This window comes from Canis lupus, chromosome 17, assembly GCF_003254725.2.
Source record: "Canis lupus dingo isolate Sandy chromosome 17, ASM325472v2, whole genome shotgun sequence".
In the NCBI taxonomy this organism is placed as follows: Eukaryota; Metazoa; Chordata; class Mammalia; order Carnivora; family Canidae; genus Canis; species Canis lupus.
Genome location: NC_064259.1, coordinates 39,085,951 through 39,107,392, shown reverse-complemented (window position 1 = coordinate 39,107,392; position 21,442 = coordinate 39,085,951). Strand labels below are relative to the sequence as shown.

At 40.6% G+C, this 21,442-nt stretch overlaps 2 protein-coding genes across 7 annotated transcripts in view; one reads left to right on the top strand and one right to left on the bottom strand.

Moving 5' to 3' along the window:
* Positions 1–9,569, bottom strand: part of POLR1A (RNA polymerase I subunit A) — a 70,486-nt gene extending 60,917 nt beyond the window's left edge. Inside the window, exons 1-6 of the mRNA XM_025453828.3 lie at positions 9,376–9,569; positions 6,706–6,910; positions 4,898–5,047; positions 1,903–2,010; positions 839–924; positions 615–718 (exon numbers count right to left, since the gene is read on the bottom strand). Of these exons, the coding sequence (XP_025309613.3) occupies positions 615–718; positions 839–924; positions 1,903–2,010; positions 4,898–5,047; positions 6,706–6,910; positions 9,376–9,452 (730 nt within the window). The 5' untranslated portion in view covers positions 9,453–9,569. The remainder of the gene's footprint in view (positions 1–614; positions 719–838; positions 925–1,902; positions 2,011–4,897; positions 5,048–6,705; positions 6,911–9,375) is intronic.
* Positions 9,570–9,855: 286 nt separating this feature from the next.
* PTCD3 (pentatricopeptide repeat domain 3) overlaps positions 9,856–21,442 on the top strand; it is a 29,983-nt gene continuing 18,396 nt past the window's right edge. Inside the window, exons 1-5 of one of the 6 annotated variants that reach the window (XM_025453840.3) lie at positions 9,856–10,011; positions 11,903–11,955; positions 12,069–12,105; positions 16,761–16,806; positions 21,331–21,399. In XM_025453840.3, coding sequence (XP_025309625.1) covers positions 9,908–10,011; positions 11,903–11,955; positions 12,069–12,105; positions 16,761–16,806; positions 21,331–21,399 — 309 coding nt within the window. In that variant the 5' untranslated portion in view covers positions 9,856–9,907. Of the gene's footprint in view, positions 10,101–11,884; positions 11,956–12,068; positions 12,106–16,760; positions 16,807–18,585; positions 18,654–20,206; positions 20,364–21,330; positions 21,400–21,442 lie in introns of those variants that run through there. The other 5 variants (XM_025453839.3, XM_025453838.3, XM_035700730.2 and 2 more) reach the window with 5 other exon arrangements.

Genomic DNA, 21,442 nt, shown 5'->3' with positions numbered 1-21,442 from the left:
CATGTGGTACCCCTGAAACTAATGTAACGTTGTGTGTCAACTATGATAAAATAAAAAAATTTTAAATAATAAATTTGAAAGTAGAAATACTAAGTCTATCAAATTTTTTCCCCAGTACCCCAGTGGCAGAGCAGAACTGACTTCAGGAATCTGAGTGGACAGCCAAGAGCAGCCTGTGGGAGGTGCTGATGTTCTCTGAATGCTCAGTGTTTTCCTTTAAAACTCACCTACCATTTTATACTTTACCTCAAAATAAATCCACACTCATCTGATAATAAAATGGTTCTAGGTATATGCCAAGTAGATTCTTAATTTATTCCTCAAAAATCTTCCAGAAAAATTACTGCCTGAGGCACGATGTATCTCATTCAGCCCACTAGCACTCTCATAAGGTAGCTCAGCTCATCAGTTCTACGTGAGAGGCCAGGGCCACACACTCAAACAGGGTCCCCCTCTGACCATCAGAGGCTTGGACCCTGCCCCACTGCTGGCCCACCACAAACACAGAGGTGAGAAAGGTGATTAACGACCAGGTATTCCCAAGGTTCAAGACATATCTGTTGGCCACATATGTGAAATGTGGCCAGGGACCACCCGGGGCCCAACCTGCTTACCTAGAGGCTCTGTGTCCTTCTGGTCAGCCTTCTTGTGCACCATGGCTGGATATGTGACTGTCAGCTTGCTATTGTGCTCCTTTCGGACAACTGACCGCCCAGTTCTACATATGAGAACAATTGTGACTGAGGACAAAAAAACTTCCACAAGATATTGAGTAACAGCCATGAGTGACTGGACAGCGGCTTCTGGGGAAAGGGAAAGGCAAGGGCCTGATACTCACTTGCAGTGGGGACACCGCTTGGCAGTCATATGTGCCTTCCAGAAGTAAGCAATGAGCTTGCTCCTGCTATCACAAACATTTTTCACCTGTTGAGAAAAAGCAAAGAACCTTGCAGGACCATTTGAAGAACCCTTGTACATGTTCCATTTTATAGTTTTTACCTTTAAAAACAAAACAAAACACAAAGGAGCTCTCCTCTTCCTTAAACATTCTTCACAGAACCCTAATATAGCCAAATTCTGCCAATTACTAAGTGACTTCTTTAAGCTTAAACATGGGAATAAGAGGAACTACCTCACCAAGGTGTTACTAAGAGCTCATGAGTGCAGTGGGAGGGGGCACTTGGAATACAGTAAGTCCTCAATCAATAAATGTTAGTTAATGTAAAACAAATCTTTCCATATGCAGCTAGTATGTCCTCCCTGCTATCTCCCTTGGATGGCCTTCAGGGTCCTAAGAAAGGCACATCCACAGTGAAGCTACTCAAATGGGTCTGAGCCTGGCTGCAAATGAAACATTCCTGGGAGCTTCTGTAACTTCCATCGGACTCTACCGCCAGACCCATTAACTCAGAATCTTGGGTATGAAACTTGAGCATAAGGTGAATTCAATTTTAAGATTAGTACTTGAAAGATTAGTACAGGTTGATTAGCTATGCTATTCGTTCATCCACTGGACAAATACACAGGTGCTGTGAGGGTGGGGAAGCTAAGGAGGTAGCAATGGTTTACAGCATTGGAGAGAAACAGAGGAAAAGGACCCAGATACCAATCTCAAAGTGAGACAGTATACCTCAACCTTGCTGGACGCTGTACCTGCACCACTTAATTTCCTCTATTCCTCTCATCAGTCCTGTAGGCCCCCATTAAAGAAGAGGACACAGAGACTCAGGGACAGCATGTAACTTGTGATGTCACAGGCCTCTAAGAGGTAGAACTGGGATTCAAAGCCAGGTTTGCCTTAGGGAAGCCGAAGGGTATACAGAAATGACAGCGTACAGGGATCCGTGATAACTGCACTAAAAACCAAGTGGTACAGGAAAAGAGAGATACAAGATAACTCACATGTGCACCATGGGGTCCCAACAGATTATTCTGTACTATTTTGGCTGTATATTGTTCTAACTCTTCCTGAATTTTGAAGGCAGTAGGATCAGCATTTTCTTCCAGAAACTGAAAAACAAAGAGAAAAACCATACTACCAAAGTAAAGCAAGTGTATGATTGGCAGCATCATATGGGCCAGTCCCTCCCAGGGTGGGAGAGTTTAGTTCAAGAGAAGTGAGGCAACACCACTGTTAAAAAACAAAAAACAAAACCAAATATCTTGTTTCCAACAATGGTGAGCTACTTTATTCGGACCAAAACTAACACTAAAAAGAACTAAGATAGGATACAATACTAAAAAATATTTAAAGCTCTGAAGAGCTGACAGGACAGTGAGGAATAGGCAGACTGAAGAGTAGCCAAGCAGCTAGGAGGTCAAATGGCACGAGGGCTGTGTTGGCTCTGATACAGGGCTGAGGCACAGCATAGCTCCGGAGTGACCTGAGGTGCAGTTACGTCCCCCTGCAGGAGGCACTGACCAACTTCCATGATGTTCCCTGGAGCTGCACAACACAGCAGTCCTGACCTTGGGTGCATTTTCCAACTGATTCATTTTGAACTTTTCATTTTGAAGACCTCAAATGATAAAGAGGACAGAAATCAGGGTCTAGAGTCAGTTCCAGGACAGAACTCTACTCTCCCAACCCACAAACACAGGAAGCTGGGAACACAAAGGGTTACACTCTTAGGAACCAGACTGGGCCTGACAGACTGCAGCCTGGATTCCAAATGGCTGGGCAGTCTAGGGAGCCCTCAGCTTTGAACCAGGCCTACAATGATCCAAGGTCACCATGCACATGGCAGAAAAAATAGGAATCCTCTCTGAAGGAAGGCAATATTATCCCAGGCCTCCAATTAGTCCTAACAAGAACTTTCTAAGTACAATGATTTAAAAAACCCCAAAAACACTGGTCAAAAATAAACATGAGGACGGGAAAGAGACAGGGTTTCTGGGGTTTTGGACAATCTCTTGACAACGAAGGTGACTATATGGGTGATGGTTACGTTGTAACTATTTGTTAGACTATGTTATTAAGGCACTTCTGTGTATGAATTTTACAAAATAATTTTTTTTAAAGATTTATTTATTTATTCATGATAGACATAGAGAGAGAGAGAGGCAGACACAGGAGGAGGGAGAAGCAGGCTCCACGTCGGGCGAGGGACTCGGTCCCGGGACTCCAGGATCGCGCCCCGGGCCAAAGGTAGGCGCTAAACCGCTGAGCCACCCAGGGATCCCACAAAATAAATCTTTTAAGGTAGTATTAAGTATCATGAATAATTTTACACCAACAAATCTGAAACAAGTATGTAGAAAACCATAATTTACTCTCAGTAAGGTTTTAAGATTCTTCTTGCTCTCTCAGACAAATTTGGCTTTGGGTTAATTTTTTGGCTCTAGTCTCTGGAATCACATGTGCTTATATGTGCACATGCATATACACACACACACACTATACACTAGACCAAATTTCTGACTCCAGTCCAAAGCCATAGGATTAACTCTAGGTCTTTTCTTTTTCATGTATTTCTAACTCCGTTCTCTAATAGTGTGAGATCTGGCCTGCCTTATCCTTAAAATATGTACTTATTGGATCAATCCCTCTCCCTGTCTGCAACCCCTCTCCCATCACACTGCTGCCACCCCTCCCACGCATGGATCCCTCCCACTCAACTTGGGGTCACACTCCTTTCTAGGCAACCCTCCTTGTGGAACCACTCCTCATCCCATTTGGGAACCCACATACCTCACTGAGCCATCTAGCATGAGTACTTTCTCACTTGACTCGGGCACTCACACCCTATGCTGAGCTCATATCCCTAAATGAATATCTTCCTCACCCTATGTGAGCTCTGACATTCCATGTTGGGCTGCCCACACATACAGGGATGTTCTCCTCTTGCATGCTTTTCCTACCTTGTTTGGGCTCTGACAACTCACCTAAGGCCACACCTCTATGTAAAATCCTATGTGCTCTGCTGACCTAATGTTTTTAAAACTAAATTATTGAGGAATGGGAAGTCGAAAGGAAAGGTGAAAGTTCCCCTTGTGGCAAGAAATAAGACAAGGATGCTTGCTACCTCTTCAACACAGTAATGTAGATCCTAGCCACCAAAATAAGGTAAGAAAAAGAAACAAAACATAGCTGGAAAGAAACAAAACTGCCATTATTCACAGATAGTAAGATTGTGTTGAAAACAATCTATAGGTAAAGCATTAGAATTAATGATATAAAAAAAGAATTAATGATATACTTTTGCTGGGTTCTTTCATACAAAAATCAATACACAAAAATGAGTTATATTTCAATTTACAAATAGAAAATGGGTTTTACATAAGATACTTAATAACAACACCAGAAAACCTGAAGGAATTTTGTATCGCAAAAAGAAAAATGTCTCTATGATAGATTTGGTGGTCTCCACCTTATCCAAGTAACAAATTCAGCCTTACCAATAACATAACAACTTGGTATCAAGTGCCTCCTGAAATGATACAGTAAAATGTATTTCACATGGTGTAGGTTGTATTCTTACCAAAATGTGAATCTAGTGAGGAAACAATCAGACAAATCCAGAATGTAAGAAGTCCTACAAGATAAATGGCTTTGAGTCTTCAAAAAAGTCAGTACCATGAAAAGCAATTTTCTGCACTGAAACAGATCAAAGAAATATAACAATCCAAAGCAATGCACAAGGCTCCACTGGCTTCTAGATCCAGAAAAAAGAAAACCTCATTGATAGGTAAAATGGTATTTCAATGTTTTATTAGCATGTCTTTAATTTTCTTATTGCTTCATGTTTTCACACCTACCTATTGGTACCTAGTTGTAAGATGTAAAGATCAAACATTCTGGTGACTATTAGGATGACAAATCTAGGGATAACATACAAACACAGGTCTATTCCTGCTTTGGCTCCCCTGATTGCCATGACAACCACCACCAACGTACCCTATTCAAGATTCTCTCGAGCTCGTAGACAGCTTGTAGGGCCCCCACTTCCAGAACTCGCAGCTGGCAGACTAAGAGGTGAATCACAGCCCGGGGGCAGGTCAGCATGTGACAGTTTAAACAGGAACCCCGGAGCAGTAGGTAGAGTTTCTAAAGAGAGGGAATAAAAAGAAGCAGGAAAATTAGAAAGAGACATAATAGTTAAGGTAATTTTCAATGTATTTAAGTTTTTTATGTAGCCAGTTTATTCCTTGAAGAATTCCATTTCCAGGGCACCTGGGTGGTTCAGTCAGTTAAGCGTCCGATGTTTGATTTCGCCTCAGGTCATAATCTCCTGGTAATGGGATCTCAGGGTCATGCGATCGAGCCCATGCAGGGTTCTGTGCTAGGCAGGAAGCCTGCTCTTCCTCTGCCCCTCCCCTGGCTCCCATGCCTGCACTCTAAATAAATAAAACCTGAAAAAAAAAAAAAAAAAAAAAAAAAAAAACCACTTCCTGATATACCTTAAAGCCTCTGTGACCCTATGAACTAGATAAATACTATTCTATTTTTTTTATCGTTTCATTTTAAGCCTTTACAAGTTGAAATTTACTTTGGGTCTGAGATAGGGAACTACTTTCATTTTATTTGACTAAGTACCAGATACTCATTTTAGTATTTAAATATTTAACTTACAACATTTAATATTTAAGAAGCACCTGGCTGGCTCAGTCAGTGGAGCATGCAATTCTTGATCTGGGGTTATGAGTTCCAGCCCCTTGTTTGATATAGAGATTAAGATTACTAAAAATAAAATCCTTAAATCAATAAATGAGGCATTTAATATTTAATATATTTAGTATTTAAATAAATGCCAAACTTAAGCTTAAATATTTAGTAGTTAACTCAATACTGATTTAACTAAAACAACTGTTTCCTGAATACGATTAACAGACAAAAATCACACACACTGTCATCTGTGGAGTTTAAAACAGATCCTGGAGGCTAGGTTAACTGACATAAAAAGCTGAAAATACACAAGTAGACTCTAGATAGGATCCTCATTCTTAGTTCACTGTCTGGCCTTCTGGGCTTTGCTCCTCTTGCAACCAAGTAAAAGCCCACAAATCCACTAGAAGACCTTATGGAGGTTTGGAGAACTCCAAAAGTCCTATTGTCAAGGAGGCTTTACTCAGATTTCTAAAGGGCATGCAGTCCCTGAAACCTAAAGGATAGGGGATGAATTCGAATGCTTTTTTTCCTTCTACATGTACAGAACCAGAAGTCCCTGAAACCTAAAGGATAGGGGATGAATTCGAATGCTTTTTTTCCTTCTACATGTACAGAACCACAGTACAGAACTGTGGCTTTTCTTAACTGGAATCAAATTGAAATTCATTTAGTTAGGGCTGTAGCCCAAGTTGAATTTCCTGGATTTGGCTCTCAAGATTTTAAATCTTATGGTAGAGAGCACTTTAACTCCATGGCTAGAGCTAACTTCCGGGGATCCCTGAGTGGCGCAGCGGTTTAGCGTTTAGCGCCTACCTTTGGCCCAGGGCACGATCCTGGAGACCCGGGATCAAATCCCACGTCGGGCTCCCAGTGCATGGAGCCTGCTTCTCCCTCTGCCTATGTCTCTGCCTCTCTCTCTCTCTCTCTGTGTGTGTGACTATCATAAATAAATAAAAAAAGTTAAAAAATAAATAAATAAAAAAAAATAGAGCTAACTTCCTTGGACACCTCCTGTGAGGCCAGGGATGGCCTCACAAATCCCACCAGCAACCCTGAGATACACACACACACACAGTGCAGTCCAGGGCAGAACGTACATCAAAGAGGAGAGGGTTGTACACCGTGAGTGGAAGCTCAATGTGGCCCAGGTGGCCGGAGCAGTTGTTGAAGTCTTGAACGCAGGTGGAGCACACCTCTTTGGAATCTGCAGGGCCCAAAGCTAAATCGTACAGGCCATTCGCTGATGGATTCCCCAGGCTGTCCAGGTAACGAGGGTTCGTAATGGACTTAACACTTAATTTCCTAAGGAGATAAAAAAGAGACCAAGGGAAAACTAAGGTTACCCAACTTCCGGGATGTTTCTTCTTTGGTGCTTCGTAAATGATGATTTCATGTTTGTTTCCTCAGCCATGCTGACTGCTTCAGGGTATAGAATCTGTGTATGCCTTGCTAACCACTACAGCTCAACACTTAGCACAGCGCCTGCACACAATGGCTGCTCAAAAAGTATGTGCTTAACAGATTAAGAGTGGTAAAATACGTAAAAAACAGATTTAGTGCAAATCTTGCACTCAATACAATGGAGACTGTGTACAAATAGTTAAGTACCTACCACACACTAAACGCTTTAGAAGCAGCATTTAGTCTGCCTTTAACCCTCTGAGAGGTATCACAATATGTATTTTTCCAAGGAGGAAACGCAAAGTCAGAATAGTTAGATGATTTTTAATCCAGGTAACACAGCCAGGATGGGGGAGGACAGAGGCAGGATATGGACCACATTTAACTCCAAGGCCCACATAGTTCAATAGAGAGAAGATAATTCAATAACCCCTGTATGCAGAAGCAGTAAATTTAAGTCAAATACAAACACGCAAAACTTTGAGAAGTATAACCCGTTTTACTAAAAGTTTCATCACAGTATTTCATGTTTGGTTTAAAGGGGGCTCACATAGGACACCTAACTACTTTTACTAAAGTACATTCATACCAATTTTGCTTTTTAAGCTTTTTTAAACTTTGAAAATAAAGACAATTATCCAAATCTCACAACCTAGGAGAAACCACTGTTAACATTCAGTTAATATATATATTATATATGTGTGTAAATACATCTTGATGTATTTTTAGAAACATAACTGGGATCATTTGGTATTTCCAGCACTGTGTTTGTCCATTTTCATTTAGTATTAAATTAGTATTTTTATGTCACTAAAATTCTTTTCAAACATAATTTAAGAGTTGTAAAATCTTTCATTGAACGTGCAATAGTTCATTGAACCAAACTATTATAAGTAATAGTTTCATATGTAAGCTTATAAAACCTATCTGCATAAAGATTTTTGCACAGAATACTTCAAACTATGTCCTAAAAATATAATTATTTCCTCAGTGGAGTAGAATCCCTGAATCAAAGAGTGCAAATTGTTTGAAAGTCCTGATATATTCTGCTACCTTGCATTCTAGAAAAGGTAGGCTAAGAATAGATGGTCTTCACCAGAACTGACCTAAGCACCTGAAAATCTGTCCGGAGCTCCTGGCTGGCTCAGTTAGTACAGCATGGGATTCCTGATCTCAGGGTCTTGAGTTTGAGCCCCATGTTGGGCATGAAATCTACTTTAAAAAAATTTTTTTTTAAAGAAAAAAAAAAGCCTTTCCAAATTTCGGGTGGAAAAACGCTACTCCACTGTCACGTTAATTCATTTTTTATTATGATCTTTCTTTCAAGTTTAGTCCTTTGAGTTGAAATCCTAATGTCCTCATTATTGTGCTACACAATAATGTTCTTCAATAATTGTTCTTCATACACGAGATCATTAATCTTTTATTATAACGGTGGCAAGTATTTCTCCTGGTTTATAATTTTCCTTTTGTTATTTTTCACATTAAGGGTTTAGAAATTCTATAACACGGGACTCCTGGATGGCTCAGTGGTTTGAGAGTCTGCCTTTGGCTCAGGGCGTGATCCGGGGGTCCTGGGATCTAGTCCCACATCAGGCTCCCTGTGGGGAACCTGCTTCTTCCTCTGCCTGTGTCTCTGCCTCTCTGTGTCTCTCATGGATAATGAAAATCTTAAAAAAAATTTTTTTTGTAAGAGCTTCGTTGAGATATAGCTCACATACTACACAATTCATCCTTTTAAAGTGTACACTCCATGGTTTTCAGCATATCTAGAGTTGCACAATCATCACCAACCTATTCAGAATACTTTCAGCCCCAGGAAGAGAAACCCTGTACCCGTTACATGTCATTCTCTTTGCCACAGAAGTAAAAGAGCCTGAAAACAGTAAGGTCCTACGAATAAAGTTCTGAGGATGTGGTCAAGACTGCCAAATGCTATGATGATCAAAATGAGGACTTAGGAGAGTCTCCTTGATTTAGTAAGTAGGCAGAGAATATAGAGGGTCCTAGCAAAAAGTTGTCGCTTTCAGAGTCTTGAAGGATAACCATTTTGACTAAATACGTGTTTAACTACATCAGGGACGTTACAACGCCACAAACGCTGGTTAATTACCAAAGAAATCGATGAACCCTAACGCTGCAACCTAGGAACCTCCTTCTCCCCAATGCAAGCTCTAACCTGGCACCAAAGGGTCCTAGGCAGGGCACGCCGACTCAAGACGTTCCTGGAACTACGCGTCCCAAGAGGCAACGCGCCCGACCATCAGCGACTCAGAGGATAAACTGAGCGCAAGACCTTTCGGGAACAGTAGTTTACGGCGCCGCCTGAACAGACCGACTCAGCAAGCTTCCCACCAACTCCTTACTTGAGTTCCTCGGCCGAATACATCCCGAAGGAAATGCCCTGCAGCCTCCGCCAGGGCATGTTCTTTGAGCCCAACATCTTACAGGTAAGTTTCGAGTTCTGACACCCAGAGAGAGGTTCTAATCAGCACCGGCAACTTAACTCAAACTCAAGCACGCAGCCACCATGTGATTTATAACGCGTTTGCGCGCGAGAAAAGCTCGCCGGGATGAGATTTACGTGGACGAGACCACTTCCACCGTGTGTGTGGGGGGGAGTAATTTGATGACTTTCGCTTGCCCTCTTATTTTGAAAATACTGAGGATATATGTCATTAAAATAAGAGTTTCTGAAAATTTCTTAGAGGAAAACGAGGCCTTTTGAGCCTTTAACTTCTGTAAAAAAGTCTTTCAAGCCACGAGCTTTTCACCTAATTCTTGATTGCTTTTGTCTTGTTCCGTCTCAGCCAATAGCCGAGCTATTCCCCGCCCCCTCTGGGTAATCCTGAAGGTCGAGGTCAGGCTTTCCCAGGATGCTACGCGAAGAAGCCAAAGATGGCGGCAGCAGCGACCAGTCGCTGGCTGGGGTTCCGCTGCAGGCTTTGCCTGAAGCTGAGGGGTCAGCGGGCAAGTCCGTGTGGACAGATTCCCTGCTGCAGGTACGAGATGCTTGGAGAATCCCTGAGAAAGAGGCCCCTGGCCGACTTCCTCCAATGTGTCCGCTTTTCTCTGGGAGCTGGGGAACTAGGTACGATGGAGGCAGATGCGCACGCGCAATTCCGCGACCGCGTGCTTATCCCCGCACGCGGTGCTGGAGTCCTGGAAATAAGGGCTTGAGGTTCTTCGGTTAGGGAGTTGTTTATTGGGTGGCTTGCTTATCCTAGAGTTAAGAACTGTCAGCAGGATTAGGATCCTGCTCTCGTGGAGCTTGCGTTTTAGTGGATGTGGCTATTAGCAACCCCGTCTCAAGTTTTAAAAATAGAAAAATAGCTCCCTCTGCCTGTGTCTCTGCCTCTCTTTCTCTCTCATGAATAAATAAATAAAATCTTAAAAAAGAAAAATAGGTGCCCTTACTCATTTTCACCAAGCAGGGGGAACTCGGAAGATTTCCCAAATTAAAGGCATTTTATGAGGGCCACTGCGTGCTGGATGTTGTGGGGATGGTTAGCCAAAGAAAGTATCCAGGTCTTCATAAAAACAAGGAAGTCTAAAAGTTTGGAGCATAGCCTTTGGGTTGCTGTTGATTGTCACGTTTCTTTAATTGGATAATAGGTTTTCTCTTTTGTAGACTGGAGCTAGTAATCATCCAAACAAACAAACAAAAAATGGTGAGGAGTAAGTAAACTGTATGACTTATTGTATACATTTAGTGTGCAATCCCTTCACTCAAGTCCTCAAAAAAATGGAGGAAATGCTCCAGCCTTAACGCTGCTGTCTATCCCAGTCTTTTTCCTGGTAGTGCCGCTGTTGACATTTTTCTACTCATTTCCTTTGCCTGACAGCAGTATCTCTTCCTCTGCTTTCACCCACAAGACTACAGTGGTCCTAATGTTGGGAGAAACAGATAGCATAATTTGAAACAGTGGATCCCTCTCAGGTTGATACTTAGGAGAGAAATACTGTTTTAAAAATGATATTTGAGACCAGATACCAGTAAAGGAAGTACATTTTTTTCTAATTACATTTTGGTGATTTTAGGAATGGTACTAATGCCGTGTAGGAAGGAAATGCACAAGATAATAGTGTACGTGACTGATATTTTTACTGTGTTCCTTAGTACGATCAAAACATTTAAAAATTCAGTCATGGGTCAGTGGGTCTGTATTTTGGATGAAAAATAAGGTCAGCAATTTCAAGTTTAAATTACTTGGACGTATATATTTGGCAAATTCCTGATTGTTGAATGAAGTGGGATAAAAGGCTATGGTTATCTTAGCTTAATTCATCGTAATTGTTATAAGTGGGTTAGTCTTATCATTAGGATGTTATTCATATGGAATGAGGAGCTCATTAAATTGCCCCTCTTGACCTCAATATTTTAGATTACCAAGGTTGAAAGTATCATTTCAAATCAGCTGCTTCAGTGGTTCACATGCTATTGAAATTTTTTCCCTGATTTTATTTAATGAGATTGCCTGATTTAAAAATATTGACCGGGGACACTTGGGTGGCTCAGCAGTTAAGCGTCTGCCTTCGGCCAAGGCCGTGATCCTGGAGTCTGAGGATCGAGTCCCTCATTGGGCTCCCGACATGGAGCCTGCTTCTCCCTCTGCCTGTGTCTCTGCCTCTCTCTGTCTGTGTCTCTCATGAATAAATAAATAAAATCTTAAAAAAAAAAATGTTGACCATATTGTGTCCATATCTTCTATCTATTTTGTAATGGTTTTGAACTTTCTCTTCAGGCCATGTCTTCTCAGTGTATATTGACATGAATTATTCAGTCATTTTGATCCATGACAATTGGAAAATTAGGGTTCAAAATGCACATAGGTGGAGATGAGGTGGGAACTTCATTAATGAGTATTATTTTAGGACTTTTATTTTTTGCAGATTTTATTCTGGAAGTGCAACCCTCCCAAAGGTTGAAGGAACTAATATAACAGGTATATAAAAATATATTGAAACAATTTCATTTTTGTGTTAATACATTTCACTTACTTGTAGTAGTGGTAGTATTGGGAAACTGATTTACTTTTGTTTTATTTTTCAAATTAAGGGATTGAAGAAGTGGTCATTCCAAGAAAGAAAACTTGGTGAGTATTCAGTGTTCATTCAGCAAGTGGTTGGGTGCAAAACATTTGTAGGTAAGGAGCCGAAGACATGAAGAGCAGTAGAGAGCATTTCACGGAACAGAACAGCTTATGGGAGAAAAACTTGGGAGTTGAAAACATAAAGAGGGTGGAGAGTAGTGAGTGAATAGGGCATGAGATTTACATAGGGTTAAAAGATCTGAATTAAGTTTGGATAAGTAGTTAAATGATAATGGTTAATTATGAACATCCTTATTAGAAGGATTTTTTTTTTTTTTAAAGAATATTCTTACAAGGTTGGAAGACCAGACATAAGTATTATCCTTACAGTCTTTAATAAAGTAAAACAAAACAGTGTGGACAGAGTTTAGCTTCTTTTTAGCTCACTAGATACATCCTTGAATAAATTGTCTTATTTAGGAGTTGTTGAATATGTGAGAAGTGAAACTTCTCTCTAGAATTCTTATAGTACTGATTTTGAAGACCCTCAAAAAGCCAGGTCTTCTCTAAGTAGGACCCAAAGACTAGGTTATTTTAGAAAAGAAAAATTTTAAATTACAGAATTAATTATTGTGGGGGAGTATGCTAAAAACAAGAAGAAAATAAAATTGCCAACAATTACTCTAATTAGAGCCAAGCTTCTTGGTCTATTCCGTAGTAAAATGTGGACAATGACAGCACCAGCCTCAGAGGATTAAAGGAGCATTTGAACAGTGTCTTCCACACAGTTCTCAGAAGATCACTATTTTAAGGTTTTGGGGTTTAACCTTTTTTTGCATAAATTACAGTTGACCCTTGAATAACAGACTTGAACTGCTTGGATCCATTATGTTTTTCCATGAACACAGTAGAGTATTATGAATGTATTCTTAAAAAAAATTTTTTTTTTACTTTAAGAATACAGTGTGTAACGCTTAAGAGGAACAATTGATTAATGCATATTTTGTAGGTTATCAGAAAGGCTTTAGTCAACAGTAGGCTATTGAATTTGGGAAGAGTTAAAAAGTTGTATACAGAGGGGTGCCTGAGTGGCTCAATTAGGCAGCTGTCCTTGGCTCAGGTCATGCTCTCAGGGTCTTGGGATCAGGTCCCGAGTCGAGTTGGGCTTTCTGCTTGACAGGGAGCCTGCTTCTTTTTTCTCCCTCTGCCTGTGCTTCTGCCTGCCTTTGTATGTGTGTGTGTGCATAATTTCTCTCTCTCTCAAATCTTAAAAAAAGTTATACATGGATTTTTGACTGTGCAGAGGACTGGGGGCTGTTTGGAACCCCTTGTTCAAGGGTCAGCTGTATACATATAGTTTGAGAGAACTGATTTGTATCTATGAATGGCATTCATGTCCAAAGCACTTTACCAACCCACTGTGCATCTGTCCCTGAGGAAGGTACTACAGGGAAAATGGAATATCTGGAGGTTGTGGTCAAGTGGCTTATGATATACTTGAGTCATGTGCATATTTTATTTTATATTTTACTTCTTATACTTACATGTGTACAAATCTTATACACACAGCTAGAAGCATAGAGGATATGATATAGTCAGTAATGGTTGTATTACACAAATCAAGGGAGTTTTATTGAAAATGTGGAAAATGACCTGTGCCTTAAATGAGTAAGATTATTTTATTAGCATCAGAATCACCTAGGAATTTTGTTTAAAATGTATTTCTCTGTAGGTAATTCTTGTGAACCCTAAAGTATGAGACCAGATAAAGGAACAGTAAGGTAGAGTGGCACATCACCATGAAATATCTGCTGGTAGGAAGAGGCCAAGCAGGCAGTTCTGTGAGAAATGTTCTCTTAGAATAGGGAAATAAGATAGCTGATACAGAGCACTGGCCATTAAACTGAGGCCTGCTTATTTATAGCCCAGGAGCCAAGAATGGTTTTTACATTTTTTTTTTTTTTAATGCTTGAAAAAGGCCAAAAGATGTTCATGGCCATGAGAAAATCACATGAAATTCAAAATCTTTTGGAGCTTGGCCTCATTTGTTAACATTGTGGCTACTTTTTTTTTTTTTTTTTTTTAAGGTTTTATTTATTTATTTGACAGAACACAAGCAGAGGTCATAGGCAGGCAGAGGAAGAGGGAGAAGCAAGCTCTCAGCTGAACAGAGAGCCCGATGTGGGTCTTGATCCCAGGACGTTGGGATCATGGCCTGAGCTGAAGGCAAATGCTTAACTGAGCCACCCAGGTGCCCCATCTGTGTCTACTTTATGCTACACTAGTGTAACATACAACAGAGTCCCTGTGACACTATTCATTTCTTTATAGAGAAAGTGATAATTTCTATACTCTGGAATTGAGGCTTTTAGACCTGGCAGAAGCCATTAGGGCTAAAATTCCTGTTGCCTTATTTTAAACATGTATCACCATTTAAGGATGTGATTTCCTAGATCACTCAGGTGCCAAAGAAGATGTTAGCAAATTACACAGGTTCCTTGTGAGTTTTCATAAATGAATGTAATATATTAAAGGCAGTGTTGTGAAAGCGTGAATCTATGTAGTAATGTTAGGGGTGATAGGAAATCTAGTTATAATCAATGCATAGGTAACTGGGTTCCTAAAAGAAGGAGATCTAAAACTTGATAGAGGGGCACCTGAGTGGCTCAGTTGGATAAGCATCTGACTATTAATCTCAGGGTCCGGAGTTCAAGCCCCACATTAAAAAAAAAAAAAAAAAAAAAACTTACTAGATTGGTACAGAGAAGGTGTGGAGAAATGGACGCCTCAAATAACATTTGTTGATAGAGCAGTCAATTGGAATAATACTTTAGGGGAAAGTTTGCAGAATCTTAATTTAAAATGTGTATACTGGGGCACCTGGATGGCTCAGTGGTTGAGCATCTGCCTTTGGCTCAGGGCGTGGTCCCAGGATGGAGTTCTGCATCAGGCTCCCTATGGGAAGCCTGCTTCTCTTTCTGCCTATATCTCTGTCTCTCTGTGTCTCTCATGAATAAATAAAATCTTTAAAAATAAAAATAAAATGTGTATACCTTGTTGGTTAGCCATTCTGGAGGAACACTAGCATAAATCCAAAGAGACATGAATGAGAATGTTTTTTACCACTTGGAAATACTAACAAATTGAAACAGTCTGAGTGCCCATAGGTAAATAAGTCGATAATAAGTGGTTATCATTTAAAGAAACTTATTAGATTTATATGTAGTAACATGGGTAATACAATCAAACTTATGTAAGCAGATGAATAGAATGGCAGTATGTGTTTTTTTATGGCTGTGTTTGTGTGTGTGTGTGTGAAAGTATGTTAAAAGTTCTGGAAATACAAAAAACAAACTTGTGGTGCCTGGCTGACTCAGTAGAGCATGCAATTCTCAATCTCGGTTGTAAGTTTGAGCCCCACATTGGTGTAGAGAATTAAATACCAAACTCACAGTTAGGGGGGAAGGAGGGTCACCAGATGACACCATAATCTGTAATATTCTAGTTTATTTTTTAGGGATAATATATCCATTGATACTGATTTTTAAAATAAAGAACTAGCAAGTAATGTGAATGTCATAATTTTTTTGTCAGTTCAGTAGGTTAAGAAGATATGTTCACTTGATAAGACTTATATGCTAATATAAGCTTTAGTGAGAAAATGTCCAGAGATGAGGATTTCTTTGTCCTGATTAAATTACATAAATGTGACTTTAAAAGTGGATAGAAAACACCATGGGTTTTATACACATCAGGAAATTATTCAGTCATGATGTAATATAAAATCCCGTGTATGTTCTTCTTTTTGAGATGTTGAGTGTTCTGTTAAAATTTGTTTAGAAAAATACTTTTGGTTTATTAAGTTTACTTCTCTTTTGGAAATGAAACACATAAAATGTAGCAAGAATAAAACTATTTGGAACCAAATTATCTTGATTTGTCTATTCAGTGAAATCTCCTTTTCCAGCAGTTCAAGTCTCTACCCATAGCATAGTGGCCAGCTGGCCTGGAATTTTTATAAAGGCTATATAGTTGAGAGGTCTAAATGAGAAGAGTTCATCAGAATCATCTGGGAATTCAGTAAGAAAGTATGTGACAGTTATCCGTGGAACTTGGAGGATTTGATTCAGAAAGTCCGGAGTGCAGCCGAGGATTTATTCTATATAGCTGAGTTAAGAGTCACTGCTTTAAACAAAAAAAGCCGCCACTTCACATAACAGAAGAGCCCAGAAAGTGCAATAAGGAATGCATAGGAAAATGGGGTGTCTGTTTAAGCCCCACACTGAGTATAGAGATTATCTAAAAATCTTAAAAAAAAGAATGCATAGGAAAATGGATAGGGCAAGTTAAGATTCAGGATAGACACAGACATCTTTATAAGATAGGAATGGAAATTGCTAGGCCTTTGGAGGTAGTATGAGGGACCATGCCAGAGAGGATGGGCAAAGTATAGTAGGAACATATACGACCCACCTTTAGGAAAGAATGGGACTGTTTGCTCATTTTCTAGCTTCTTGTTGTTCTAGTGATCTTGAGAAATAAGAACTGGCTTTAGTTAAGAGCTAAACTTTTTTTATTGGCTGATCCATACTGAGAGTAGAATCACTTGTTCATTTTGTGGGTATAAAAAAATCCCTATGCCCTCTTCGGCAGCACATCTACTAAAAATTGGAACGAGAAATCCCTTACATGGGTTAACGTATGATTCTTGTTCTTAGGGATAAAGTGGCTGTTCTTCAAGCACTTGCATCCACAGTGAGTAGGGTAAGTAGGAATTTCAGGTTTTTTTTTTTTAAGATTTCATTTATTCATTCATGAGAGACAGACACACACAGAGAGAGGCAGAGACACAGGCAGAGGGAGAAGCAGGCTTCACGCAGGGAGCCCGATGTGGGACTTGATCCAGGGACTCCAGGACCATGCCCTGGGCCAAAGGCAGGCGCTAACCTGCTGAGCCACCCAGGGATCCCCAGAATTTCAGGTTTTTGTTGCAGATCTTGCCAGTTTCTTAGAAATAATGTAATCCAGTCCATTCATGAGACAAATGGAGAAAGTTTTTAAAGAAACTGGCTTTAGGCTAGTTAGGAAGTTAACTCCTTGTTTTAGCCCTATGTCTTTTATCTCCAAACTCCGTGTTTTTATCTTAAATCCGTAATCTTTAAACTTAATCCCCTGAAGAGCTTGTTGAAATGCATGGCCCTGGAGGATGGTTTAGATCCAATACTGTAATGCAGGTGATGTGTAGACCAACTTTGAGAGATAGTGTATCTGCCATGCTGTAAATAATACAGTGATTTAGAATGTGGGTCCTGGAGCCAGTGTTTTGTTTCATATCTGAGTAACTAGCTTTGTGACTTGCATCAAAAAGTTACTTTATCTCTGGATGCTTCTGTATGTTTATCTATAAAATGGGAATTAATTATTATTACAACTATTTTAGTGAAATATTTGTCAATAACTTGCTGTCTTGACAATTTAAGAACGGAGTTTGTAATCTAACAGATAAACTGAAACCTTAGTAAATGCCTCAGAAATGGAACTTTTTCTTTTTTTCTTAAGTTAAGTAATCTTTACATCCAACATGGGGCTCAAACTCACAACCCCAAGATTAAGAGTCACATGCTGTACCAACTGAGCCAGCCAAGTGCCCTGGAAAAGGGAACTTCTGGCTGATTGTATTTTTCATCATGTGAAAGCTATTTCTTTTTTTTTTTTTTTTTTTAAGATTTATTTATTCATTAGAGACACAGAGAGAGAGAGGCAGACAGGTATGCAGAGGGAGAAGCAGGCTCCATGTAGGGAACTTGATGTGGGACTCCATCCAGGGACTCCAGGATCACACCCAGGGCTGAAGGTGGCGCTAAACCGCTGAGCCACCCAGGCTACCTGAAAGCTGTATTTTTAATTTCAACTACAAGGATAATGTCTAAAATAATTAAGACGTTAACTGCCACAATGTCTGTGTGGATACTAATCTTCTTTAAGGCCATTATCACAGATTTCCAGAACTGTTTTCTATTGTAGATGTTAAACTTAAGGAGTAAAAAATAATAATAATAATAAAATAAACTTAAGGAGTATTGGGTCAAATATGCCCTGGTATATCCTAGCAGTTTCTCAGAAGGGGTTTTTAAAATACTGCATCTCCATGCTAGTAATACATTGAGATCTTCAGCAGTTTACTTACCTCTAACTAGGCATCTGAAATGTAAACTAGAGTAATGGCCCTCTGAGACTTTCTCAGGTTGTTTTTGTTTTTTGTTTTTTAATGAGAATGGCATTCGAGTCAGAGAAGTTGTAGATTTATGTGTGCATTTGTCTGATTTGTCTGGGTTTGGGCCTTTAAGACGCAAGGTATAGTAATTTATTCGTTCAGTAACTGCATATTCTACCCTTCTGATGCTTACCAGGCACTGTGCTGGATGTAAAGACAATCCTTGCACAGTTCCTAGAGAGGGAACATGGAGGAGCACTGGGAAGAGGGTACATAACCCAGGCTGGGAAAGGACTTCCCAGAGGAGCTGATAATTGGATTCCTTCTAGGAACGTGAGCGGCAAGGATACTATGATGGGAAGGAGCATTCCCGTTAGAGGCAGCACCATGAGCAAAGGTACAAAGGCATAGAATGAGTAGTTGGTATGGTAGGAATCAAGGATTTGGTGGGTGGAGAAATGAGAAATATGAGGCAAGATGATTAAACACAATGCTGGGGACTCAGGTCCTCCGAAGAATTTTAAGCAGTGTTATGAAAATCAGATTTTAGAAAAGACAGCCATGTGGAGATGGGAAACGTTGGAACTTTAGAGTAAAGATGTTAAAACTACCATGTCCAAACCCAAACCTCGCTATCTCCTCAGTGGCACCTCTGTTGTTCTAGTTGCTCAAATCAAAACCTAAGGAGTTATCTGTGATTCGTTTTTTCTCTCTTGCTGCATATTAGTAAATCCTTTGTTTCTTCCTTCAAGATAGATGTGCATGGAATCCCAAGACCACTCTGAGGTGCAGTGATTTGCTAGGACAACTCCCAGTACTCAACATATAGTCCTACAGCTACTATTTAATATAGGAAAAGGACACAAAGCAAAGTTGGACAAGGGAAAAGGCACATAGGGTGAAATCCAGAAGAAACCAGGTACAAGTTTCTAAAGAGTCTTTTCCCAGTGGAGTCACACAGGATATGCCTGATTCCTCCAGCGGAGTTGACACACATGTGTAGTATCTGCCGTGAAAGCTCTTTGGAGACTCGGCCCAGAGGTTTTTTTTTTGGTGTCTAGCCATGAAGGCACCCTGTACCTGGCACATACCAATATTCCAGACTTTCAGAAGGAAGGCAGAAGTTCACCATAAACCACACTGTACAGACAGTCTCGACACAATGAGCCATTCTCATTGGTACTGGGGATGGTGGGAACCCTCCCAAAACCAGATTTTCCAGGGCAGCCTTGCAAGTAGGCCTTTCTAAGGATAGCAGTCTCAGGCCTGATAACTCTGCACAGTATCAGACTCTGCACTCTTGTCATCACAACATGATCACTGTAGTCATCTAAGTCACCATTATCTCTTACTACCCTGGATTAAACACAGCAGGCCCTGTCTCTTCACTGCCCTAGCTCCCCACAGACAGCTCGCATTTCAGCAGCCCAAGTGATCCTAATAAAATGTTGGATCACATCACACTTTTGCTCAGAACTCGAGTGGCTTCTCATTTGTCATAATTGGGATAAAAAGTAGGTGAGAGCTCCTAAGGCCCTCCGATGATCTCCCCACTCCCACGTTACCTCTCTGACGGCATCTCTTGTCAACCTTCTGGGTGCCCTACCCGAGCCTCCTGCCTAATTCTGTTTCCCCGCAGGTAGACCTCTGCTTCAGGGCTCTAATGTTTGCTGTTCTTCTGCCTGGACTGCTTCCCCTGAGATACTCAACATTATTTACTCCCTCATCTGCTTGAATCTTTGCTTCAGTATCACTTTTTCAGTGAGGCCTTCCCTGACTACCCCATTTGGGTCATAGATCTCTTTGACACTTTCTTGTCCCTTTTTCTACTTCATTTTGCTGCATAGCAGTTACATCTTTTTAATTCATTGTGTATTGTTTATTTTTACTTTCTGGAGGTTTTTTCCCCCCTACTAGACTGCAAGCTTTATAGGGAGGGGATAATTCTGTTGTCTCCCTGGTAACTAGAATAATGAGTGCCTGGCACATAGGAAGTGCTTTGTAAAAAATAAGGAAGACACTGAATTATGGCTGTGGCAGTTGCGATAGGGACAGTGGAGTTGGTAGGGGAAGATAAGGAACTAGCATTGGTTGCATCTGATGATAGGTAAGTGGAATGGAAGAGGCCCTAAACAGGTATCTAACAAGGGTGGTACAGAGGATCAGAGCCAGGCACTAGTTCAAGTGTAATCAGGGAGCAGGTAGTCCAAGGCAGCTAACCTAGAACTGCTACCTCTGGTTTATCATTACATGACTGCTGCATCTTAGTGAAGTGGTATAACCAGATAAAATGAGTCTCCAATGAGTGTGAAGGGAAAGAGGTTTTGAAAGGGCAGCAGGAGGCTGAGACCCAAAAAAAATCCTACCTCCAGGCCTTCGGTATGAGCAGCTACCCCTTGAGAGCTGCAGGGAAACGATCCCTTGGAGAGTCCAAGTCAGACAGGGCACCAAGGGGATAGGAGAGATTCTGGATATAGGGTGCGTTTTTCCTATGGAACAATGGTCCCAGAAGGCCCAGGAAAGGAGGTTCCAAGGGAGAGAGTAGAGGAATAGAGAAAGTAATTTGGGGACACTTTTCAGTGAGTGGTACTGAAGAGTTGATTTTGCTCAGAGTTCTCTAGAACAATGTGAAAAAATGTATCAAACCTCCAACATCAGGACGCAGGAGAAGCTGCTACTGTTTGCTCCTTCCAAGAGGGCACAGTAGGATCCTCCATTTGGAGGAGGGACTCTTGGATGGGTAGTGGCCAGGCTTTGAAGGAAACCCTAGTTCAGGACACTGGTGCCCAGACTGGTTAATTAGATAATCTTTCATTTAAATAAGCAGTAGTTCCTGGTAGCACCCTCATATCTTAAGAGTCAGTAATAGGGGTTTGAGCCCTTGTTTGCTTTAAGTTGTGTGTAATGACAGCAGAGTCTTAGAGAGCTGAGAGTACAGTATAGGTGTTTCTCTCACCACAGACACACACTTCTGCAAGTGTTACATATGTAATTAAAATTTCTTTTACAGAGTTTTTAGTTATCAAAACTCAAGGTCTTAATTAAAATATAAAGAGATTTCTTTGTCTTCACAGGACCCCACAGCTGCCCCTTACGCATTTCAGGATGATCCTTACCTCATACCAGCATCCTCTATGGAATCTGTGAGTGTTATCATGTAGCTTTTCTAGTATTATGTTTTATCTT